This window comes from Apodemus sylvaticus, chromosome 10 (genome assembly GCF_947179515.1).
Source record: "Apodemus sylvaticus chromosome 10, mApoSyl1.1, whole genome shotgun sequence".
In the NCBI taxonomy this organism is placed as follows: Eukaryota; Metazoa; Chordata; class Mammalia; order Rodentia; family Muridae; genus Apodemus; species Apodemus sylvaticus.
Genome location: NC_067481.1, coordinates 62,316,913 through 62,343,491, shown reverse-complemented (window position 1 = coordinate 62,343,491; position 26,579 = coordinate 62,316,913). Strand labels below are relative to the sequence as shown.

General features: G+C 40.7%; 1 protein-coding gene across 8 annotated transcripts in view; it reads left to right on the top strand.

The window, feature by feature from the left end:
• Nucleotides 1-26,579, top strand: part of Specc1 (sperm antigen with calponin homology and coiled-coil domains 1) — a 271,073-nt gene that overhangs the window by 173,851 nt on the left and 70,643 nt on the right. For 7 of the 8 annotated variants that reach the window (XM_052196809.1, XM_052196813.1, XM_052196811.1 and 4 more), the window contains 5 exons: nt 1,806-2,013; nt 5,428-5,501; nt 5,877-6,055; nt 19,194-19,339; nt 20,433-20,533. In XM_052196809.1, coding sequence (XP_052052769.1) covers nt 1,806-2,013; nt 5,428-5,501; nt 5,877-6,055; nt 19,194-19,339; nt 20,433-20,533 — 708 coding nt within the window. Of the gene's footprint in view, nt 1-1,805; nt 2,014-5,427; nt 5,502-5,876; nt 6,056-10,913; nt 11,191-19,193; nt 19,340-20,432; nt 20,534-26,579 lie in introns of those variants that run through there. The other variant, XM_052196816.1, reaches the window with a different exon arrangement.

Genomic DNA, 26,579 nt, shown 5'->3' with positions numbered 1-26,579 from the left:
GAGGTTGTTCTTCATATTCTATCCATCCATTCACTTGTCCATCAGTCCCACCCAAGTGGAAAACAACACAGGTTCACCTTGTAATGTTTTATTCATCCACTCATCAAATACACATTCAGTACTTTTCTCCATGCCCAGTACTGTGCATGTGCAGAGGGGTTTTGGTACTGTTATGAATGAAGTTGACCAGATCCTTATTCCCATAAAGTCTCCAGCCAGAATTGCAACTGGGAAAAAAATTGGATGCAAAGACCCCACACTTAAAAAAATTAGAAAAAATCTATTGTATATCAAGTTTATATTTCCTGGAAAACTTATACCAATTTATTGATGTCAGTTAAATTGCTATAGAAAAGGGGCAATGTTTACTGGAGCATTTTCTATAATGATAAAATGGGATTTTCAGGCAGCGGATTTCCACTATGTGGTAATTAAAATAATGTAGTGCCAACTAGCAGATGGCTCAGTGAATTATTTGATGTTCTAGACAATGCTTATTATTATAATATTTTAACATAATTTTAAATGTTCATATATGCAGATTGGTACATATTGCAACAGGTTATTTGTATGTGTGATAGATGCATTTTCACATGTATGTGGGCATGTGTAAGTATGAGGACCAGAATTTAAATTCCTGGCACCCAGGTAAATGTGGGGTAGGCATGATAGCTTGTCTATAATCTTTGTACTCAAGAGGTGGAGACAGGGACTTCCCATAGCAATCCAACCAGCTAGACTAGCTGAATCAGCTAGCTCTGAGTTTAAGTGAGAGATCTTACCTTTGTATCTATCATGGAGAGTGATCAAGGAAAACACCGATGTCAAACTCTGACCATCATACATTTGTGCAAGCATGTGTACCCACACATGCTCACATACGTGTGACAATACATACACCACATACACAAATAATCTGTTGTAATATGTATCAGTCTGCATGCACTAACATTTAAAATTATGTTAAAATAGTATAATAATCATTGTCAGTATAAGACAAAGGCATATTGCATACATACTGCGGTGCCATACTTCCAAATCAACACACACACACATACAACCAGTTGTGTAAAGTTTTATACCTATACAAGCCTATATGTTATCAAGGACTTATACACATGTGTAATAAGCATGGGCAACCCTTCACAGGAAGACCATAATCCAGCTTTAGAACAATGTCTGTTAACTTGCTGAAATGGAAAGAAAAGTTGAGACTTTAATGCATTTTATTGAATTTAAAGATTCAGCAAATATGGCAAAATTTAATTGTTAAGCTCGAGTGTATTATTACCTTGTTTCTTTCTATGTGTGTAATTAAAATTAAGCAGGTGAAATTAATGAGAGTATTTTCTGTTTCCAGAACATTCAGATTTTTATGTAGCATTTCTTCTGTTACATGTTTTATTCTTCCAAAGAAGGTTGAGATTTATCTGTAGTTCAGGCTTCAGGACTATTGACTCTCACCAGCAGAGGGCGCTGCTCTGCAGAGAATGTGAGGTTAGAGTGGCCAGGTTTTTGTGATTCCCTGTTCTACCCCAGAAAGAGGAAGAGTTGCCTATACTAGGAGTCCCTTTCTTTCTGCTTATAAAAAGGGGCATGGAATCCAGCTCTTTGGACACATTGAGCATCTGTTAAACATTTATAGCCTTGGCTGTTCCCAGACTAAAGAACAGCAAGAAGTGGCATCTGCCAGGGCCCAGTAAGTCTTCCTACAGACCTGTGAGAGTGGTTTTTTGTTTTGTTTTGTTTTCTCTTTCTCTTTCTTTTTTCTTTGTTAAACTGACACAATATTCATTTTCCTGTAGATGGAGAAAGATTATTCTTATCTGAAAGAGGTTTGTGATCACCAAGCAGAGCAGCTGAGCAGAACCAGCCTAAAATTACAAGAGAAAGCTTCAGAAAGTGACGCAGAAATCAAAGACATGAAAGAAACCATATTTGAATTGGAAGACCAGGTGGAACAGCACCGTGCTGTCAAGTTACACAATAATCAACTCATCAGTGAGCTGGAAAGTAAGTGAAGTCAAGCCTGGAAAGGTGCAGCAAAGGAGTGTCTAAGGATGCTTGGTGGCCAGGGTGTCAGGGGAGCCTGTCTTGTGAGCACTGCGTCACCTCCCTAAGAGAACAGCACTTAAGAAGCAAGCAGTAATCTCCGAAGCACAACTCTTGCAAGAGGCAGTGCATTTGAGATGTGTTAGATGTACCTACCTCCACCTCTAGACAACCAAGCGGACTTTGAATTCTGCTGTGACTGTAGGAGGTGTTTTTCCTATGGATGGCCTCGGTTTTAGAGTAAATCATTTACTGCCTTTGTATTAACAGTGTGTTGTCTGCACTGACTGATGGATGAGAGCTCAGTGATCTACTCAGAGTGAAGCAAACCATTATGCCTGTGGTTTGCTCAACCAAGCCCAGCATGTTCCCATTGACTGGAGGATATGCGATTCCTCACAGATGTTAGCTGCTTGGTTTCCAGAGACACATCAGTATATGGCTTTAGGAACTCACTGATTTATATGGGAAAGACATTTTTTAAGAGATTAAACTTCCTTTGATTTGTCTAAATCAACCTTATCAAATATCACACCTAATGAGTTTTACATTTATAACAAAAGACTTAAAAAAACAAAAATTTGTATGTCACTAGTTACTACTAAGATTAGCTTAGTTGCCTGAGAAGTTTTCTACCAAGTTCAGCCAGCCTTGGTACTCACAGATTCTGTGTTCCTGAATTCACCAATTCACCAGCTCACTAGAATATACTTGTATCCCTAGATTGGTGTTTACAACACCTTCCTGGTTTGGGGAAATATGGAAAGAGGTGAAAAGTCAGAGAACACGTCAGAAAAACCTCTGTTCGTAGCAGGGATTAAGCTCAGGAGACTGCTGTATGGTCTGAATTGTGATTTTACATATCAATATCTCTTTTTTCTTTAAAAAATATTTGTTTTTTACATTTTATTTATTTTGGGTGTGGAGATTGAAGGACAACTTGTGGGAATTGGTTCTTTCCTTCTGCCACATGGTTCCCAGGGATCAGATTCAGTCGTAGTGTATGTTTTTACCCACTGAGCTATCTCACCAACTCATCAGAGTTTTTAACGTACTATCCTTTTTTTTTTTTTTTAAAGAAAATACTCTTGTACTTTTTTTCATGATTTTTGTTTGAAATGCTCCCAGATATGATACTAAAGTGCTGTCTCCTGTCCCTAAGTGCAGAAGGCTGTGATGAATCTACAGAAATAGGTGTGTTAGATAACACTGGTCAGGCGTGGGCCTTTGTGATGGTGAATATGAGCTCAGTGTCAGACAGCAGTCCAGTGTATCCACACAGAGGAGAAGGTCATTCTCTGATTCTAGCATTAGGCTTTTTTGAAAAGTGCTGGGGAGATATCTGTTATGCACAGTGACACATCTTCACTGATGCTGAAGCTATGGAAAGGATGGGAAAGGAAGGAACTTGGGAGAGTCATGGAATGAAGATCACTAGTCAACAGTGTCATGGACAGTAGTGTCACAATACCAGAGACAAAAAGAATTCATTGTAACATAGCCCAGGGCCAGAAGAACAGTAAATCCTGTCATTATACACCAATTAGGCATAAGGGAAAGGATGCTTGCAGGCAAGAGAGGTTGCAGGTCAGAAAGCTACAGAAAAATGTTTAAAATACCACTTTGGTATTGCAAAAAGTAGAGGAAAAAAAGGCATCCTGGTGCTTATGGAACTGGCCTGCCTTACAAGGATTCTGATGTGCAAATAGCATTTTAGATGGTGAAAACTGTGACCAGAAGCCTATAGGACTCCAACCCTGTGTTTCCATGGGAAGCAACAGCTCAGTATTCCCTTGTTGATTGAGCGAAGTGGTTTCTATGAGGGGAGCTGATTGTTTGCTCTGTGGCTGGATTAATTGACTAATGCCAGAATGGCACTGCCCTTGCCTTTGCCATGAACTGTAGAGCAGTGACATTCAGTGTCACCCAAGTTCAATAGTAATTCTTGAGAATGCAATTAAATATCTGGGCATGGCCTGTTTCCAAACATTGCACCCTTTTTGTAAAGTACAAGGTCACAGGGGACAAGCCCTGTTTTGTTTTGCTTTGTGATTTAGCACAGTGAAGAATGAGGCTGTATTGTCCCTAAATCCTTAAAAGTCAGCCCAGACACACCAAGAAAACAAATGTATAATTAATGTCCAGAGCAAATTTCAGGCCTGAATCTAGTGATTATATCATAATATATCTGAGACTGAAAATAACACAGACTGTCTTCTGAGAAGCTTTTAAACTCCTGTCAGGGATATTAAGGTATTATTAAAGTATATTTGTGTCAGGAAGACAGCGACATTCAAAACCAGCCTTAGATTAATCCCTTCCTGCCATGAGATTCTTGAAAGACAAGCAAAACAAGAAGAAATAAAGAAGGGGGCTTCTTATTCTGTGATATTGACCCTAAGCGCAAACCCCCAGGCCTCACACAAACTGATTCAGAACAGCCTCTGGGGATAGGATTTAACTATGCATTCTAACTTTCTCTGGAGATTTGATTCATATCCTCCCCAACCCCCTCCCCTCTCTTCCCTTCCTCTACCCTTCCTACCCTCCCTTCCCCTTCCCTCTTTCTCCTTGTTTTTATTATTTATTTATTTATTTATTTATTTATTTATTTATTTATTTATTGACAAAGTCCCTTTGTGACTCGGGTACTAGGATTAAAAGTTTGTATCACTATGCCTGGTTTGATTCTTATCCTTAATAGACAACTACTAGGAATTTTTGCTTGGTGATTGACATATTGATACTTAAGTTTAAATGGCTCTGGTTGCAATATAGAGAGAACTGGAGGCAGGGAGAACAAGGGACAGAATTTGTTCTTCATTAGGAAGAGGTGGGTGTGGCTCCTTGGAGCTGTTCTAATATATGTAGGCCCAGATCCTGGCTGTTGTCAGAGATTCTGGGTCCATGGTTCTAGAGCTTATGCTTGCATATCTCAGAGTTAACCGGCTAAGAATGGTGACCCTAGAGACTAGTTTTAAAGTCATGGGAGTAAGAATGAGGAGAACCTTCTTTTACACCAAGGCCATCCGAATCTCAATAGTAAAGACTGTTCAGGAAGGTTGTGTGACTGGCAGGAAGGCCCAAGGCAGGGGTGCACTTTGCATGGCTGTTGAAGCTTCCTCCCGTAGTGCTGCACAGGAGTATGTACATCTTACCTTCTGGGGTTATAACCTAAGTAAGAACCACTGACATGTCATCGGGTTTCCTGTCTTGGAGGACTGCTTCTAGTTTGTCTTTAGGGTCCTTAGAACATAACTTCTGTGGTGGGCTGGTTTTTAAGCCTGCTGTCTCTGGGGCTGCCCCTTTGTAGCTTACCTTGCCCTCTGGGAGCCTTGCAACTTGGTTAACTCTGTCTAACTTATTTCCTTTCAGGCAGTGTGATCAAGCTGGAGGAACAGAAGTCAGACCTAGAGCGGCAATTAAAGATGCTAACCAAACAAATAAAGGTAAGTCGCAGCCTCAGGAGTCTCCTCTACCATCTTACTGGACAGTATTCCAGTCTTAGGTTGGAAACATTGGGAAGGTTCCCTGTTACACTCTCCAGCCAGCTTTTCCTCAGACATCTCCAAGCCATAACCTGAGCCATACATTTTTTTTTTCTGGAAGGAAATGAAACTAAAGCAATCATTCAGTTTTTAGTTACAAAGAACTCTGTGACAGCAAGGAGTTACCTCTTGTGCCTCTTTCAAGTAGTAAGGCACCATTAAAGTCAAGAAGTCTTTCTGCTTGAGCTTCTTAGTGACTGATGCTTCAGGAAGCCCTACATAGACCCCAGCACACTTACCTAGTGTCTGAGGTAACATGGAGTCTGTCGTTTTCAGGAGGAAACAGAGGAATGGAGGCGGTTCCAGGCAGACCTGCAGACTGCAGTGGTAGTGGCCAACGACATCAAGTGTGAGGCTCAGCAGGAACTGCGCACTGTGAAGAGGAGGTTGCTGGAGGAGGAAGAGAAAAATGCCAGGCTGCAGAAGGAGCTGGGGGACATACAGGGGCACAGCAGGTGAGTCTTGGGAAGAGCCACACTTCTGTGAATCAAATGGGCACATAGTCAGTGCTTTGCTTCTCTCTTGATAGGTGTGTGTATAGGATTTTAGGAGAAATTCTTCACTTATATATGAAGGAAAAAAACCAAGCCATCTGTTCTCATAAATTTAAAGAAGGGACACCTGTTAGATTTTAGTATTTATCAGCTTAGGGAGAACACACTCATAAATAGTAACTCGCCTAGGTTTCATACATCAGGAAAGGCTAAAATGACTTTATGGAAGAAAACCGCCATCAGATAAAGGAGCCATTCCTACCAGCCCAGGGATGTAATTCTTGATTGCCAATCTCATGGGCTATTTCAAAAAGGTAGAGGCATTCCAGGGGTAGATGCACAAGGGGGAGACCAGCAAGGTCTAAATAGGGAGTCCAAGCTACCTTACATCCCTGCCTCAAACAAAAACAAAGAAACAGCAAAAGTTATGTGTCTGCTGGGTCCAGTGGTGCCTGATGCCTATAATCTTAGCTCTTGGAAGACAGGCAGGAAAATTAGGAGTTCAAGTCGTCCTCAGATTCTTAGTGAGTTCACCAAGCTTTATTCCCAGCCCCATATCAGGTGCCTTACAATACATTAGCCCAGTCATGTTTAGGAGGAAGGTTTTCCTAAAGCAAACCTGAAGTTGATGGTATATAAAATTCAAGTGGGAGGTTGGAGAGTTGGCTTAGCAGGTAAGAGTGCTGACTGTTCTTCAGAGGACCCAGGTTTGATTGCTAGCCAACTACATGGTGGATCACAACCATTTGTAACTCCAGTCCCAGGGGAGATCTGATACCCTCTTCTGGCCTCAGAAGGTACCAGGCATGCACATACAGTGGCATGCATTCAGAGTAAATACTCATACCCATAAAAAATCAATACAATTTAAAATTGGGGTGAGATTTATAGATTATTCAGAGCATTTTTGGCATTTGGTAATGTGGTATCTTACCCTAATGGGAATCAGTATCTTTAACTTTGAGAATTTTGAGTGTTCAGAAATTATTTTGAATTTCTAAATGCTTTTCAAATATAAAATACTGTCTTTTAAAGTCAAATTTAGTGGGTTCTAAATATTAGTCCATGGAAGTTGCCTTAATGTTTGTGTTTTCTAGGATTTAAAGGGCTGCTTGTTGACTTGTTTCTGAGCCTTAGGGTCTGATCAATGGTCATGAGTTTTACAATATTTGGAAAGTTAGATTCTTCTCAAAATTCTGTTTCTTAGAATTCTTTTAGATTGTCTATCAAATCTGTTCCAGTTATGGCTTGTTCCTTTGTTTGGCTAGAGAAGGATTCATGTAGTCAGCTCTATAGCTCTGTCTTGGAAATTCATGACCGTTATTTCATAGTCTAGGTTTATTTTTTGGACACCAAAGAACATGATGGTTCTGGGGTTTTTTGTTGTTATTTTGTTTTAGTCAGAAGGAGAATAGGAAATGAGGATTTCCTGATGTCTCCTACTGATATGATCACATATCAGGGTCCTTTATTTGCCTTGTGCCTGCTTTCAATGTCTGTCCGTCTTGCTTCCACATTGTATGCCTTTTGGAAGAAGAACCAAGCTATAACTTGCATCGCTTGCTATTTGCATTATTTTAAAAATTCTTGTTTTATAAGAGACAGGCTCTACATTTCTATGGTTCATAGGTTATTGTACAAGATGTTGCATTTCCTGTGTAGTTTCTCAAATCCCTGCTGAAACTCTGCTGTAATTGGAGACATTTACCTGTGTCCTGAAAGGGTAGGGCTCTGTGTGCTACATTCTGTCTCCTTCATTTTTCTTTTAAAGACATTTACCAATTTTCATTTTCCTGATCGTTTTAAAAACCATTCAAATCTAGCAGTTTATCATAAAACCTTTCAAAACTTTAGAGCTGACAGCAATCAGGGAAGACATGTTACTGAAAAGCATAGGTGTTTGCCTGCCATTTGTCAAGACATGGGACAGCTGCTGCTGATAGTTTCTTACTGGATTTTATACTTCTCACAAGTGGCCTCCTTGAAGAATGAACTTTCTGAAAATTACTGGCTGGTAACTCAGCTCCTTCATGAGCCTACATATGAGAAAAATGGACACCAACCCAAAGCCTTAAAACTTCCGACAATTTAGTGATGCCGTTTTGGTGGAACAAGTTCTTGCCTGACATTTCAGTTTGACTTTGACAGTCATCTCATACGAGCCCTAGGGTTATTCATGAAGGAGATACAGCCAGAGAACCTGCAGAGGATTCTCTGATGAGGTCCTCCAAGCACAGCTGAGAGAAGACAAAACCCTTCAGAAAGCAGCATGACTGTGATGTGGGGCTTGCAGTTCATACTCTCATTCTGTATAAGTGAGCGTTTAAAGGAATCACAGAGAGTCAGGCTAACAGGTGAGCGAACGAGGAGTCTGGGCAGGAATACAGAACAAAGTGGGATACAGTAACCCATTAGTCATCTTTAGTCCCAGTACATTTTCAAATATGTGTTTTTTTTTTAATTTCTGTGCTTTGAACGATTTGAAACTGTTTTGTTTTGAACTCAAGTAATTCTCCTACCTCATCTTCCCAAGTTTTTATAACTATAGGCACATGTCATCACTCCCTATTATGTTTTTATTTTAGAGTCAGAATAGTTGATCTTATTCAGGGAATTTCCAGGTATGCTAGGGGATATCTGTAATCCCATCTCTTGGGAGGTGGAGACAGAGGATGGGTGTTCAAGACCATCCTTGGATTCATAGTGAATTTGAGGCCAGCATGAAGTATATGAGACCCTGTCTTAAAAACAAAAACAAACAAAAAGCTGGGTGGTGGTAGCTCATGCCTTTAATCCCAGTACTCAGGAAGTAGAGGCATATGGATCTCTGTGAGTTCAAAGTCAGCCGACTCTACAGAGCACGTTCTAGGATGGCCAGGCCTACCCAGAGAAAAACCCTGTCTTGAAAAAAGAAAAAAAAAAACAAAAAAGTGGGACCTAGAAAAATGGTTGGTTGGTGAGTATGCTTGCTTTAAAAGGGTGAGGACCTGAATTTGAATTCCCAGAAACCATGTAAAAAAAAAGCTGATCATGGGCACAAATGCCTGTTACCCTAGGGTTGGGGCGCTAGCCACTGAAACAGCAATCTTAAGGTTCATTTAAAGAATCTATCTTATAGAATAAGGCAGAGAGCAATAGAGAAAGGCACTTGACATCCTTGTCTGGCCTCTGTCCATACAAGCACAGGTGAGCACACTTGCACAGGGTATATATATATATATACACCACATACTCCTCAAATGTGTGGGTGTATACACACACACACACACATTACATACAGCACGTATATATACATATACATGCATAAATGTCCCCATAACTGATATATTTATGTTAATTCATTCTTTTTATGATGTGAAAGGGTTTAATCCCAATAAACAAACAAACAAACAGATCTGTTTTGTACAGTTCAGCAGATACAGAGAAACGTAGGAACATAGGCATCTCAGTATCTGGATTCCATGGGGCCACATATAGCACTTCTAACAAAAAGTATTGATGATGAGCAGTACACGAACAGGAGTCATGAACAATAGCAGGAGTTATCTCTAGGGTGACATCTTCATTCCTATAGTGTTTATTATAATAGTATCAATAGGCACCCATGGAAGACATCTTCATTCTTACAGTGTTTATCATAATAATATCAGTAAGCACCCTTGGAAGACATCTTTGCAAGGAAGAACCTATTAAAAACCCTAAATATTTCCTGCCAATTAATAGCATTAACTTCCAAAATAAAATCTTTCTGATTCACGTGTGTTGTTCCTTGTATCTCTCCCTGGATCACACATTGTCCTCAATGCATATGCTGTCTTCACTAAGTGAGCAGCATGGTAGCCTGTCCCATATAGACCCCGCTGGAGCTGGCTTTTAACTGAGTGTGAACATCTGCGCTGTGTGCTAATGTCCGTTGTATTGTGTGTGCCCGTGCTGCCCTGTCCTTAAAGCTCTAACATTTCAGAGCCACACAGCATGCATTCTTTCTATAGCTGCTGCTAGAGGAGACATATAGATGGAGGAATGTTTTTGGATAACAAAGATGTCACTTGAAACTCAACTGTGATGCTGAATCCATGGTCTTGGTGGAAAGGCCAGTTCCCATAGAAATTCCTAAGCAGTTTCTTACTTACCTTAGCGTTAGTGGGCCCACAGGCATTTCATTTGGCCCTTAAAATAGAAATTAGACATCTGCTATGGTCTTCATATCAAACATAGTTCAGTCACTTGCATATGTTTTCATAGTTAAAATACAGTTATGATGTTAGATACATAAGTCTATGATGTTTCAGTCTGTATGTGTGATTCTGAGAATCAAACCTAGGACCTTGTACCTGCTACACAAGTACTCTGTCACTGAGCTAACACCCTAGCCTACTCTATAATCTATAATCTAAAGGGCTACAAATGCCTTCTTCCCTGTTTGGGAAAATACAGATATGTTCTTCCTTGAGTCTTTAGACTTCTTAAGCTAGAATAGTAAAAAGAAATCTTTTTGTTCTTGGCATTGGTGGCAAAGGGAAGCACGAAACTGTCAGGGGCTGATGTGCATCCCTACTTCACTAGGACAGTTCTTGGAGACGTTCTGGTGGAAGGAGCAGAGTAATAGCATTTTGAAATTTTTACCATTTGCTCAATCCAAAAAGCATTGGCTTCTAAAAATTGTTTTGCAACAATCGAAATAAATACATGGCCATATTGTGGGTATTAGCTCCTCCCTGTGAGACAGATAAGCTGGTAGCACTTGTGTTTATAAACAAGATCCCGTTGGCTTATATAACTCCTTTACCAGCCTTCCCTCCCATTTCTATCTTCACAGCTCCATGGTCTCTGTCAGCTAGCAGAGCATTTGGTGGAAGAAAGAGAGCCCAGCCCTTGCCATGATTGGAAACTACTGCCATTTCTATATGAAAGGGGGACTATAGAGGAGATTACCACTGTGTAAAGAGCTTACTTGTCTCCTATGCCATTCACTATTCCACACACAGTCATCATAGCCAAATTTCCTTTAGTTTCCTCCTTCACATTGACATTAACTCACTGCATGATCACATATTCAAAAATATTTTCCTCAGGAAATTCAGCACTCTCTCCCTCCCTCCCTTCGTCCCTCCCTCCCTCCCTCCTTTCCTCCTTCCCTTCTTCCTTCCCTTCCTCCTTCCCTCCCTTTTTCCCTCCCTCCCTCTTTCTCTCCCCTCCCCCCCACCCCGAGAATAAAATGAAATTCTGAAAAACAAAATGCAAGTCTTGTTAAAAAATGTTTCATATGTACTAGAAAACATAAAGAGAATAGTGGCATAGCAAGCCCTGGGATTGGTGAAGCGGCCCATGTGGGCTCTGCGGTCCAGTATTTATTTTTATGCTGCCCACTTGAATATAGGATTCAACAGTCTTGGAATTTGAGCTACTTATGGCAAAATAAGAAGCCATCTGTGTGGTGCCTTAGACCAGAGAAGTTAAAGATCTGCTCCTAACATCGAGGCTTCCTTCAGCCTTTTTAAAGCTGTGTACTCATTTCATTACCTCATTTGAACCCACCCTAAACTTTGGTTGGTTTCTAGAGTCTCTGATGGGCTAACTGTAAACATGTTTGGTTGATGATAAAGGATGTAGTTAGGTGACAATGTCAGTAGAAACCTAACAAACTAATGAAGGACAACTTACAACAAAGGCCTCACAAAGGAAACTCACCCTGGAAACTTAAAGACTTTCAGTGCAGAAGCACACAGCTCACAGTGGTCTGGAATGCAGCAAGTGATTTGACTTTTGGAAGTGTGTGTGTGTGTGTGTGTGTGTTTGTGTGTGTGTAAGACCTGTATCTGACTCAGCAAATCCATCAGGCAAAAACCTACTGCATGTGTCCTGTGAAAGGCAGCGCCAGAGAAGATCTACATACCTACCATACTTCCCATGTGAGGACAACTCCAATGAAAACTTACTGCACTTCTTTTGTGAGGGGCAGCTCCAGTGTATCCATGTAGGGTTTCTAGCTACATCACTCTAGAAGATATGAGTTATTGTCTAAAAAAGGAAAATTAAGATTGGGAATTATTCTTAAACTCAGGAAGACATTTTGAGGTATTGACTTTGAGAGCACAGATTTCACTAGAAAAATTTAGCTTAGAATGAGAAAGAAAAGACATTGATATCTACTGTAAAAAATACTGTAGAAACTATCTGGGATTGTGCAAATAGGACTAGAATTTGTGTTCTGAAAGATCTTTTCTTCATATTGAGAATTCTAAGGTGACTTAAAATTGTGTGCCGAATTTTTTTCATATATAAACAAAGAGAAAGATGCAACCTCAATTTCAAGGTATTTACAGTTATATATTAATTTGCCTTTCCTCTGGGTACTATTGAATGTTTTCATATGTATTTATGACATGCTAAATAAATGTTATTTAGAAGAGTCTGTGGTTTGAATTTTAATCATTGGTTGCCTTTCTGGAGGGCTCTTATGAATTTTGTTTGAAAATTTTGCTTGAATATAATTTTAGAACTTTTGTTTTACACTGCTGAGACTGGAACCTCAAGACTACCTGTATAGCATGCACTCCACTACTTCAAGCCCTTAATAATTTCATGTAATAGAATCTGGTTGTATTTTCCTTTGTTTCCTGGGGTTTTGTGTTCAAGATTTTTCTACTACAATATTTGTAAATATACTTTTCTTTATTCCATATACATGTAGATATTCATACCCAGTCATTTGATCCCCCTGTGTATACTGAATCTGATGCAACATACAGTCTTTTTCTTCCATAGCCAGTCAAGCCAGCATAATTTATTACCAGCATAATTTATTACCAGAATAATTTGTTCCTACTGAATGGAAATGTCACTTCTCATTGTTTAATTCATCTGTGCTCAGGGAGGCCTTTCCAAATATGCCCTCTTTTCATATTCTTTTGAGTTAGTTGTGCTTCAGAATATTTTAATGGGATTACTGTACTATGTGTGTACATATTTAAGTTCAGTTTTTCTGTTGAGGGACGTATTAAAAAAGACTGCCTGCACATTCCCGCACTAGTGCCAGCAAGGCAATGGTGATCTGCAGACCTCATGCCGGGCCACAGGCCTCCTGCTAGCCTGCCAGTGGACAATGCCTACACATCCCACGGTCTGCCAGCTCACCTCCCATTTACCCAGTAGAAGCATTACTATTAATGCTTAATTAGTTAGCAAATTAGATTTATGTATAAATAATATTACAATTTACAAGATGTCAATACAATAATTTTAGAGCAAATTGATAATGATAAAACCTTAACCCAATTATTCTAACCTTTTGATAACACCACATCGGACTCCATTTTGGTTTTTCTCCCTTCTCCTGCAACCTCTGATCTCCCTACCCACCCCCAACTCCTAGCTCCACCTCCCTTTTCCTGTCCAATTACAGGCCTTCCACTGTCCTAATGTGATTGGACATTGAAAATCCTGCAACATCTTTCATCTAAAATCATCAGCTTGCTAGCTGTGGTGCTATATGCTTATAAATTCAACCCTTGAGGGTTAGAAGTATGAGGATCTAGAATTCATACTCACCCTTGCTCATCCAGCAAGTCTGAGGCCAGCCAGAACCTCTATCTCCTCCCCCTTCCTGCCCAAAAGTCAAGAAGTAAAATTGTCTTATTTCATCTTTTTTTCTGTTTTATAAAATTTTAAGGTGGGTGTTATCAAGTGCCTCTTTCCTTTTATAAACTTATGAAGAGCTGTTCTCTCCTAAATGTGGTTTGTATTTTATAAAGTATTTATAGATGAGGACCTTTAAGTTTTTTTATTTTTTATGTTTTTATGTGAAGGGATGTTTCTGTTCATCCCAAACTCTTGCTTAAATAGCTACGAGTATGTCAGGGCCTGACCTCTGCCCCAAGTATCTGTAGATTATGCCTGGATACATCACTTTCCCTACTGATTCTTCAAATCATCAACTATATCATAAATTAGAAGGAAAGCTCTCAAGGTAAATCATAGTTCAAATAGTATGCAGTGGGAGAAGGAAGGTGCCTAGTAAGAAATCCCTGCTGAGTGTGGGTGGTGTACACCTTTATTCCTAACACTCAGGAAGCAGAGGCAGGTGAATCACTATGATTTAAAGGTCAGTCTGGTCAACATAGTGCATGCCAGGGTAGCTAGGCCTACACAGTGAGACCCTGCCTTGGGGGGGTGGGGAAATTCTTGGCATGTAGTTTCTTCTCTGGAGAAACATGGATATGGAAGCCACATTTCTGGGTTTGCTTTTGCTCAGTCATAGTCTGTGCTAGATCTAGCCTGTGGCATGTCCTCACCTGTGACATGTCCTGATCCTTCTATGGACTCTTCAGATAGAGCTCATGTCCCTGATGCTCTGTAACCATGTGCTATTGTGTTCCTGGTTCCATGTTCCTCTACAGCCCTAGCCCTGTAGGGTAGAGGATCCTAGCAAGGTGGGCCCCATCATTATTCTCTTTGTAAGGGAGCTCAGGGAAAACCCTTGCTACTCCTTCTTCATGTACACAGATACATTCTATGTAGCAGAGAGTCTTAAAAGTTTGTCTGCCTTTTGAGACTTAGTCTCAGTAAACCCTGACTGATCTAAAGCTCATTATGTAGACCAGGCTGGCCTCAAACTCATAGAGATCTGTCTGCCTGACTCTGACTCCTGAGTACTAGAATTAATGGTTAAACTACCGAAAAGGTTCCCTTCTTTAGTTTCCATTGCTGATGGAAAAAAATGCTTAACTGCTTTGATTCTTCTTGATGGGATTTAGAAAGTAAGATGTGTTTAAGTTACCATTTTACCTGATTTCCCTCTTGTTCCGTATGCTAGTACTGCAATTAGAAAGTGAATTTCAGCAGATAGTATTTAATCTTTGAGATAAAATACTTCATATTTTTCTTATAATAAGAGTAACAAACTTCTTTTAGATTTGTTTAAAACAGTAATAATTGTATTATTTTGCCATCTAGGCAAGGGCAAAGAATGTGCAAAGGCACTGAATCAGTACATAAAAGAGAACAAAACTTCAGTGAGCTGAGCTGAAATCTGAAGGCTGGATGGGCAGAGGGGAGATACAGAAGTCCACAGGGACACTGTGCGAAGCCAGGAGCCAGGCTTTAGTCTGTTGTTCTAACTTAACAGGTGTAACTATGGTTGATGGGCCCACTCCTCTTTACAAATAGTCTGCCAACTGTGGGAGCACATCAGCGATGTGATGTGACCATTGCCAAGTAGAGCTAACACTTAAATACTTTAACAGTCATAATATACAAGAGCTCACCTGCACTTGGACCAAATCAGGCCACGAATCGGTGCAGAAAATCAGCACCATTTGAAAGCTCTGTGCCACAGCCACCAAGGTAAGCAGCTGGATAGAGAAGCTAAGGGGAGATTTGAAGGGAAAGTCATTGCAGATGTATGTATATATATACATATACATATACATATACATATATATGTTAAATTAAGACATGAGACACAGAAGGTGAATCTACAGCCAACCAGTGGGCCTGATGCAACTACAGTGGTTGATAGGAAACACTGCCCTTTGACAGACATACACAGTACTCTTTGCATTCATGCACTAGGGCATCTGGCCTTGGCTTTCTGTTCTCAGATGGTGGGCTGCCAACTTCTTCATCAAGAGTAGGGAACTAAGGGCGCTCTGAAATGAGCATCAGTAGCCTTTCTTTTTACCTAGGTATATTTAAAATTTGTATACCTCTCCTAGAATATTTGTATACTGTAGAGAAGTTGACAAAGCATACTGCCCAAAGAGTTCAATTTATACCCCAGATTCACCATTTTTGTGCCTTGTGGCCTTTGTCAAAGTGTCCTTCAAAATTAAATAATATAAGAGATTTCTGTTATAGAAAATTAAGCCAAGCAGTTGTCTCTGTGAGTTTGAGGCCAGCCTGGTCCACAGAGTGAGTTCCAGGCCAGACAAGGCTACATGTTTATACATATGTTAAATTAAGACATAAGACATAGAAGGTGGACTTGTAGCCAACTAATGGGCCTGATGCAACTACAGTGGTTGATGGGCTATGTCCTGAAAAACAAACAAAAATCAAACTTTCAGATATTCCTTCTTGGGCTTCCCAGGGTTGGGACCTAGGTTATGGCTTGAGTGACACATTACACTGGAATATGTAGTAAACATATATCATGTGCATCCATTTTACTAAAGTTACTTTATAGCTTTATATGTAGTAGCAGGCATCTTTTGTTTCTGTTTTAGATGTGATTTCTAACAAGAAGGTAGCCATTTCCTGCAGGATATGGCTAAGGAAAAAGGAAAACGACAAGTTGGAATAGGGAAAACTAGTGTGTTAGACTTACTAAACACTGTAGTGTTTGTGTTCATGTTTTGAAACCAACAGAAACTGTGCTTTTAGGTGGCTTAGAATTTCAAGGCATATTTGACTCCACATGTCATAGAGGCCATAACTGGCTTTGAACAAATGCTTTATCAAGTGTGTAATTTTGTATTACAGAATTTACTAAGATATTCCTGGTTGTATGATTAAATATTTCATAATCTCCATTATACAGAATTCCTATTCCTCTTGAGAACACAGAGAATGTAATCATTCATATATTTCTTGGGCTATAACAACTCTTAGACAATCTAGTACAAGGAATTTCAGCTTGTTCACAATTAAAGTATGAGTCAAGTATTCTCTTTTTGTCTGTTTTAGATTACAGTTTTCTCTCAGACTTTTTTTTTTTTAAAGATATTTGTGTATGTATAATTAGATACCTAGGGGATTGTGACCAGGGTGCCTCCTCAAATTCCCTGATGTTTCACATACACTTTACATAGCCTGAAGGCAACTTTGTATTAAACATTTAATGTATGTACAACCTGATATGGGGTCAAGTATGGAATTTCCACTAGGGGCACCATTTAACATTCAAAATATTATAGAATTTTTAAAAAGTATACATGCAAGAGTTTGTATGAGAGTTTTTTGTCACATGTTTGTAAACACTGCATGCATTCCTGGTACCCATGGAAGTCATAAGAGGACATTTGAACTCCAAGAACTGGAGACAGAGCTAGGTGCTAGGAATCAAATCTGGGTCTTCTAGAAGGGCAGTCAGAGGTGAGCCATCTCTTCACTTTCTAATTTCAGATGTTTGATAATTTCAAATTTCAGATTTTCAGATAAGAATGTCAGGCTTATTCTTACTGTTAAAGCTGAGTGCACATTATCTTTGGATATGTTGAAACGTTAGTTCAAATTACCATGTCCTTATGAAGCTAAGTAAATCATTCCACTTATCATTTAATGTTTTAAATTACTGGGAAACTTAGATACCTACAAATAACACCTTGCAGAATGTAGGATTCTCCATTTTATTCTTATTAAATTAACAAGGAATGACATCTAATGCCTTGGATGCTCTTTGGCAATAAGGCAGCTAGATGTACTAAAAGGTGGTCCACCATTTGATGAACTTGAGAATCTGCTGATGTAGAAAGATGATTTTTTTCCTATACAGACCTGATCTCTTAACCTGGCTTCATTATCTTACTCCATTCCCACCAGCTAATTTTTCTGTTTTATTTATTTCCTGTATTTGAGATGGAATCTTCCCATTTGCCTAGCCTGGCCTCAGTCCTGGGGTCAAGTAATCTTCTGTTGGCTTCCTAAGTATCTGGGACTACAGGTCACACAACCACACTGGCCCAGTCATCTGATTATACACCATGTAATACAAAGGGGGAAGCACTATAACCACCTCTTTGCAGCAAATCATTAGAAATTACTTTAAAAAACAAAACCAGAACCAGTACCTTACCATTTCTGAAAGGCTTGCTTTCTCCCAAGGAAATTTTCAGTTACTGATTTTTTTTTCCACTCAAAAAGAAGGGCTGTACAGTCAAGAGTATAGGGCAGAATGATTTAAATGCTTTAATTTTGTCTCACTTAAATTTAGCCCATTTGGGCTGATTATAGAGCAATAGAAGAATTAAGGACAAGTATTTTGAACTGTAGCAGCTTATGAGTAGCTAGATTAGTTTAAAAAAATTTGGGAAATATTTTAAACCTTCACTGACCTTATTAAAATATATTTCCAGAAATATTCTGTTTCAGCCTTTCTCATAAATTAGTCATCGTGCACAACAGCTGTGGCAATATGATATAATAAAAAGTGCAGTGATTTAGTAATAGGGAGGTTGGGAGTTCTCATCTTGGCTCATTCACAAGAAGATTAAATGACATCCTAAAATCCTCTAGATAAGGAAGCCACACATGAGAGCTGAATCATATGCTCTGACCCTATGAGTGTGCCGGTATTTAAAAGCCACACAGCATAGAGAACGTTTGTATGAGAATGGATGCTTGGCACAGAATTTCTATTTTTACTCTCAGAGGGTAAACAGCATTTCAAGAAGGTCTGGTGTCTGTGATGAGTTGCACTTTAGTTGACTTAGGCAGAGAAATATTAAATAACTTACAAAATTGCTGAGAAAACTCAATCGACTAGATTGCAGATTGAGCTTCCAGGAACAGGTTTCTGAGGTTACAACACAACCAAACTGCCTTCACCATGATGGGAACCCTAAACCAGGAGGTTGCCTGCCCATTTAGAAAGCTGAAACCACAATTCCTAGCCCCAGGAGCACCTTGTCTCTATTACAGTCTATGTCAACATAGTGAATGCCTCATGTTCTGGCTCTGGCCCAAGTCTCTGTTGGGGAACTTAAGTCATAGGTAGCCTTGGCTAAGCCAGAATCTTGGGATTCACCTCCAGCCTCTGAGTGTGCCACCTGAGGCCCGGAGTTGATGCCAGCAGACCAGTCCATTGTGTACACTGCTGGCAGTTATGATAAATAACACATTTTGTCACATTTGCAGAGATAGTAATGTACTTTTCACTTAGAGATATCATTATATTTACAAATGTATTATTTCTGACCATCTTCTAAGAAAGTATAAAAAATTGAGGCCAGTATTTACTTTATTAAAATCCGGAAAAAGATTAAAATTGGGGTTTTCCTTCCAGCTTATTTTGTCCATATTGGCTTTGCTTCCATCTATGTCTTTTCCCCACTGAGGACACCCTCCACCTTTTCAATTTAATGTGTTCTTTGCCATACAGACCTGTGAAGGAAGAGCCAGAGCCTTCAGAGGTGGATGCTGCTGGCCGGTGGCGTGGAGTCTATGTCAACAGAACATCTCCAGCTCCTTCAGACTCTGCAACCACTGTAAAGTCACTGATCAAATCATTTGACTTAGGACACTCAGGTATTTTACAGAACTGTACATTCACACCGTAGCCCACATACCAACCCTATCTGCCACACTGACCCCAACAAGGGCTCATACCTCTCTGTGTAGGAAGCCTCTCTGAACCAGCGAGGCCATACATAGGTAATATGGAGACAGTCTCCTTCCTACTTCCACTTGGTGTCATCCCTCCTTCATCCCTTTCAGGGCTTTTTTCAGAGAACCAACAAGGATGACCAGCAGCTTCATCTGTCAGGAAGTGAGCATCCCTGTGTGTCTTTGGCCCCCTTGTCAGGAGTCTCAGCATCCTCATTGCAATGTGCTCTTCGACTCTTCTACGTAGTCTTACACATGAGCTCTCCTGTCTGTTGCTTCTGATCTTGGGTTTGTTGCCAGCTTTCTGGAATGGTCTGACTGACTCACGATTTCCCTGTGGTTGTGCATCTTACACACATGAGGCAGCTACACATTCATCCTTTAAGCATATGCACATGATGGTGTGTTGAAGAAGCATTGGACATCTGTTCATAATTGAGATAACTTTTCTGACTGCCACAAATGTGCACTGTATTGGAAAACTGAAGTGGTAGCTAATTCTAAGATGAATTGATTGTCTCTGCTAATTGTTTCCAGATTACTTAAGATTAGACTCAACATCTTGAGGGACAGGAAACACAGCGAATCAGTCTGTAGATAGAGCATGATACATCAGTAATAATTTAGAGTAATGTTCCTGTTGCTTCCCCCAAGAGAAACCTCATCACGTATTCTCTTCCTCTGAAACCAACTCTCACTCAGCTGACCCCTCTCCTTTCATTTTCCCAATCCAGCTATAGCCAGAGGAGAAAAGCACAGTGAACATTATCCCTAACATGTAGGAGTTTTGTTTTGTTTGAGACAAGGTCTTTCTATGTAGCCCTGGTTGTCCCGGAGCTTCCTAAGTAGGTCAGGGACCTCTGTTGCTCTCCTGAGTGCTGGGGCTAACGTGTGTGCCACCACACCCATCTTATGATGAGATGTTTTTAAGTCACCAACAAAGGGAAACATCAAAACCTATTATATGCAATTTGAACTGGATTTAAATATTTATGTTCTAATCTCTTCTTGGCAGGTGGAACTGGACAAAATATTTCTGTCCACAAGACTCCCAGAAGTCCCCTGAGTGGAATCCCAGTCAGGACTGCTCCGGCAGCTGCTGTTTCTCCAATGCAGGTATAGAAGAACCCAGAGGGAGATCTTTGTGTAACCTTCTGTGTATTTTTACTCTTATGAGTGTGTGCCTGTGGAGCAGCAGGACTTATAAATTGGGGTATATGTCACTCAATACTCATTTCACTTTAGTACTGGAATGTAAGGCCTGTAACAACAGATGTATTTGGTGTTTTCCTCACTACTAGATATACTGGCTAGAGCAATGTGTGACAGTAATCACATCACAGTTGAGCTCGATGAATCTCTGTCTATCAAGTGAAGGAATATATCAAAGGAACTTAAAATGTTAATCTTTGGTGAAAGTGTCTTTTTTTTTAAAAAGGCCACGTCTGCGTCATATGCAGTTACTTAGTCATTCTTGATAGCTGTTTCGGGCATTGTAGATTTAACTTAGTACAAAACAATACAGTGAAAGTCCTTGTGCAAACTTCTGACCTCTTGAGGAACTATTTCTGTATGAGAACACATCAGGATTTATTTCAAAATGTTGGAAATTGCTTTAGTTAGCAGAAAGGAATTTAGTTCAGAGGCGTACTTCAAGGGCTAGAAGAGGTGACCAAAGCCCCGCTGAGCTCATGGGAAAGGCTTTCTAACATCTCAAGTTGGCCCTTAAATGCACTCTGCTTTCTCGATTCAGAACATCTTCCACTAAGTGCTTGTCTAGAACCATGGCCTCCATCCACACCTAAGATCAGCTTCAAGACTGCACTACAGCATGTGCATCCGCAACAGCAAAACCCATACCCATAAAGCTGTGGGGCAGACACCAGAGCCTCTGCAACTGGAGAGCAAGTGTCTCCACAGCCATCAGAAGCAGCACAAAGGCTGCTGCACCTCCCTGGCACATTCCAGAGTTTTAAGGATGGGTCTGTGTGACAGAAAGAAGCCAAGTGACGTGGTGAACCAGACTTTAAGGAATTTAGGAAGCTTACCCTTTAGCTTTCCAGTCTTTATAGTAGTGAGCAAAGGGACTGCAGTAGAGTTGAGGGAGCTAGTCCTTAGAACTCTAGAAATTGGTTCCTAGAGAAGGGAAGTGTATTCCTAAAGAAGGGAGAAGGTTGGCTCTGTCCTCACATATTGAAACACTTGATAGATGTATTACCCTTCCATGTAGTCTTTCACATAGAAAGTGCTGTTTCCCAAGAGTTTTCACATTCTGTACAAGTGTCATGGATTTTAGGACGTGAGGTGAGACTCAGTTTCACTTTGGTGGGTTGTACACGTCTTCCCATGTGACTATGTAATGTTGCTTTACATATTCCTTCTGTGTACTTACCTTTGCACTGACCACTTCTCTATGTGTTGCAGTTTTTTACTGTTTATAAAACACTTTGAAGTATTCTCCTTAATCTTTATTTTTACACAGAATGCTTCTATTAGGGACTAGAGAGATGGCTCAGTAGTTAAGTGGATTTATTAATCTTTTTTGTTTTTTTTTTTAATTTCTTTACATTTCAAGTGTTATCCTCTTACCCGGTCTCCCCCACCAGAATATCCCTATCCCATCCCCCCTCCCACTGCTTCTCTGAGGGTGTTCCTCCACCCACTCTCACCTCCCCACCCTCGGTTCCCCTACACTGGGGCATCTATCAAACCTTCATAGGACCAAGGACCTTTCCTCTCATTGATGCCTGACAAGGCCATCCTCTGCTACATATGCAGCTGGAACCATGTGTACTCCTTGGTTGACGGCTTAGTCCCTGGGAGCACTGGGGAGTCTGGTTGGTTGATATTGTTGTTGTTCCTGTGGGGTTGCTAACCTTTTCAGCTCCTTAAGTCCTTTCTCTAACTCCTCCATTGGGGACGCCGCACCCAGTGCAATGGTTGGCTGTGAGCATCTACCTCTGTATTTGTAAGGCTCTGGCAGGGCCTCTCAGAAGACAGCTATATCAGGCTCCTTTCGGCAAGCCCTTCTTAGCATCCAGAATAGTGTTGGAGTCTGGTGACTGTATCTGGGATGAACTCCTACCAAGGACTCAGGTTTCGTTTCCAGTACTCACATGGGTCCTCCCCACTGTAACTCCAGCTCCAGAAGTCGAATGTATTAAACAGGCTCCTGTGCTCATGCATATACCCACACACATGCCTGGAACTTTAAAAATTTTAAGAAAAAAATCTTTTAAAAATATAAGATGTCTGACTTTGTTTTTAAAGCTATGGTTTTGCTTATAACATCATAATTACCTTTTAATGAAGAGGTAATTTTTGTTTGTTTTACCTGAAGTGTTTTCACTGAAGAGAACATTGTTCTGTGTTTTCTTTCAAGAGTTTAAAGATTTTTTTTTTTGTATCTTGGTTTAAATATCTTTCTATTAGCTTATTAAAACATTCTTCCTTAGTATCATAGAAGTGTTTTGCTTTGTTGAAGGATTTTTGTTTTGACAGTGTTTCACTGTGTATCCCTGGATGGTGTAGAACTTCCTGTGTAGACCAGGCTATCCTTCAGTTCGCAGAGATCTGCCTACTCTGCCTCCCAAGTAACAAAATCAAAAGCAGTCGTAACCATGCCTGGCTTCTGTGTTGAATTTTAAAACCCACAGAAACATGAGTTTGGATCTAAGTGCTCTTCCTCCACCTTCACTGCCTCCTCGAAGCAGAAGTAAATCTGTTGAGGAAGATACCTCATATGAGAACCTTACCTTACAGCTGCCTGCCTCCTCTCCTCTCCTCTCCTCTCCTCTCCTCTCCTCTCCTCTCCTCTCCTCTCCTCTCCTCTCCTCTCCTCTCCTCTCCTCTCCTCTCCTCTCCTCTCCTCTCTCCCCTCCCCTCCCCCCTCCCCTCTCCTCTCTCCCCTCCCCTCCCCCCTCCCCTCCCCTCCCCTCCCCTCCCCTCCCCCCCTCCCCTCCCCTCCCCTCCCCTCCCCTCCGCTCCCCTCCCCTCCCCTTTCCTCTCCTCTCCCCTCCTCTCCTCTCCCCTCCCCTTCTCCCCCTTTCCCCCTCCCCTCCCCTCCCCTCTCCTCTCCTCTCCTCTCCTCTCCCCTCCCCTTCTCCCCCCTTTCCCCCTCCCCTGCCCTTCCCCTCCCCCCTCCCCTCCCCTCCCCTCCCCTCTCCCTTTCTTTTCCTTAAGACAAGGTTTCTCTGTGTAGCCCTGGCTGTCCTAGAACTTGATTTATAGACCATGCTGGCCTCGAACTCAGAATGAGCCTGCCTCTGCCTCTTGAATGCTGTGCCACCACTGCCGGACATAGCTATTTGTTTTCAAATACAGAGTCCTTTAGTCACTTAATAGAATTCTAGGCACATAGGTTAGATGATGCTGAAAAACTAAAACCCACAACAATAAAAAACCAAAAAAAAAAAAAACACAAAAAAAAACCCAAACAGAAACAGGTATAGCAGATCCATATATTGATTATATTGGACAGATTCTAAAAGAACAGTAACATGCAATCAAGAAAATGAATACCAGCACAAACAACAACTATAAAAAAGAACCCATTAAAAAGTATATGACCTAGGCTGGGTGTGGTGGTACACACCTTTACTCACAGCACTTGGAAGGCAGAGGTAGGTACATCTGGGAATTCAAGACTAGGCTGGTTTACAGAACAAGATCCAGGATAGCCAAGTCTATACAGAGAAAGCCTGTCTCAAAAACAAACAAAAAACAAAAACAACAAAAATCACATGACTTAAAGAAAGACTCACATGTGTTAATTAAGTTATAAATTAAACATTTACTAGGGACATTTGAGAGACTAACTACAAGGGAGTAAAAATATTTAAGCTGAAGTGCAGATGATAAGAAGGGATGGGAAGAATAAAAAGATCTGCTGTGGAGTTCCTAAAAGGTATGGAGCTGGATCCTGACAGGGAGAGAGAGTGAAGAGATAATAGCCAGAGGTTACAGCCGGGCAGTGGTGGCGCACGCCTGTAATCCCAGCACTCTGGGAGGCAGAGGCAGGTGGATTTCTGAGTTCAAGGCCAGCCTGGGCTACAGAGTGAGTTCCAGGACAACCAGGACTATACAAAGAAACCCTGTCTCGAAAAAACCAAAATCAAAAAAAAAAAAAAAAAAAAAACCCAAAATAGCCAGAGGTTTCCACAGCTTATAAAAGATGCCCAACCACAGGCAGGAATGATAATGAACCCAAGGTAGTTATGTATAAAGAAAGATACACCTGGGTGTATCCGTTAAAACTGCCAGAGACAAAAAGAAGCACTGTAGGGCAGGACCTCCCGTGTCAAAGGAGCCAGGACAAAACCACAGCCTCTTCATGAGTGAGGAAGGAAAATATAATCTGGTCTTTGTAGGTAACAGCCAAATGTATTTGAGAAATACCTTTGTGACATTGGCAGTTGAACATACTAGGCAAACCTCTCTACCACTGAACTCTGTCTGAAGCTCTTGTCCTGTTTTTTGAGATAGGGTCTTGCTAAGTTGCCTAGGCCCCAGGTAAGTTTTGAATTATTAATCCTTCCACCTCAACCTTCTATGTAGTTGGGGTTACATAAGTCCTGGTTACTCTTCTTTATCTAAACCAAGAGAAGAACTTCCGGAGCTAGGAGTGTAGTTCTGTAATAGAGTACTTGCCTATTATAGACAAGGCCATGGATTCAAGACTTCAGCACAAATAAAAAAGAAAACCCCTAGTTTTTTGAGACAGCTTACGGGGTAAAGACACTAGCAGTGCATGCCTAACAAAGCTTGATTGCTAGAACTCCTAGTGGAAGGAGAGAACCAGCTTTGTGGTTCTCTACATGCTATATTGTCTTGTGATCACCATATTTTTCTTTATGTCAGTGTCTTAATTAGGGTTTCTATTGCTCTCATAAAACACCGTTGACTAACTTAGGAAAGAAAGGGTTTATTTTATTTTGTCTTACAGGTTATAGTCATAACTGAGGAAACTCAGGGCAAGGCAGGAACCTGGCAGACACTATGAGAGAGTGTTGCTTACTGGCTTGCTCCCCATGGCTTACTCAGCCTGATTTCTTATATCATCCAGGACCACCTGCCCAGGGGTGGCATCACTCCATGGATTAGACTCTCCCACATCAATCATTAATCAAGAAACTGCTCTATAGACTTGCCCATAGGCTGATCTGGTAGTGGCATTTTCTCAATTGAGGTATCCTCTTCCTAAATAACTCTAGCTCATGTCACGTTGACATAAAACTAACCAGCACAGTCAATTATGTAAGCTATGTTTTCCTAATTATGACTTACAGGTGCCAGTATTCCTTCATGTGTATATTCATATTCTCTCTCTCTCTCTCTCTCTCTCTCTCTCTCTCTCTCTCTCTCTCTCCCCTCTCTCTCTCTCCCTCCCTCCTTCCCTCCTTCCGTCCCCCTCTCCTTTCCTTTCCCTCCCTCTCTCTTTTTTTAAAAACTCCTATGTGAATGGGTGTTTTGCCTGCATGTATATATTTGTACCATGGGCATACCTACTGCCTTTGGAGGCCAGAAAACATTACCATATCCTCTGGAACTAGAGTTACAGGTGGTGGTGAGCTGCCTATGGGTGCTAGAAATTGAATCTTGTTCCTTTGGAAGAGTAGCCACTGCCCTTAACCATTGAATCATATCTTCAGTCCCTCTCTGGGAAGTTCTTTAATCTGATCATACTTAGTGGTGAAATTTTAGATTTTTTTTTCATAAGACTAAATTGTTAGGAATCTTTTACTTCACATGCTGACTTCAAAAACAACATTTTAAAACATTTTTTGATAATTATATTCTACAACAATTTTACTTATTAGGATCAGTGGGAGCCATACATTTCATGCTTAGTATCAATGTAGAAATGGACCCCTAAAATAAAGAATTCTCTTATACCATGTGTATAAATAGTGTTCATAACACCGGTATCAAGGTCAGCACGTCTGTTCATAGAGGGTGGGTCCAGTGAACTCTGGAAACAATTGTAGCCAACTGATGAGATGCTCATTGTGGGCTGTGATCTGCTTGGATTGTTCTGAATGAATTTAGTCATCTATAAACCCTTCCAGCAATCTCCGTGACACTATGGATGTCACATCTAGCTAAGGCAGCTGAAGTGCAGGGAATCATGTAGCCCAAAGGCACATGGCAGTTGATAGTAGTC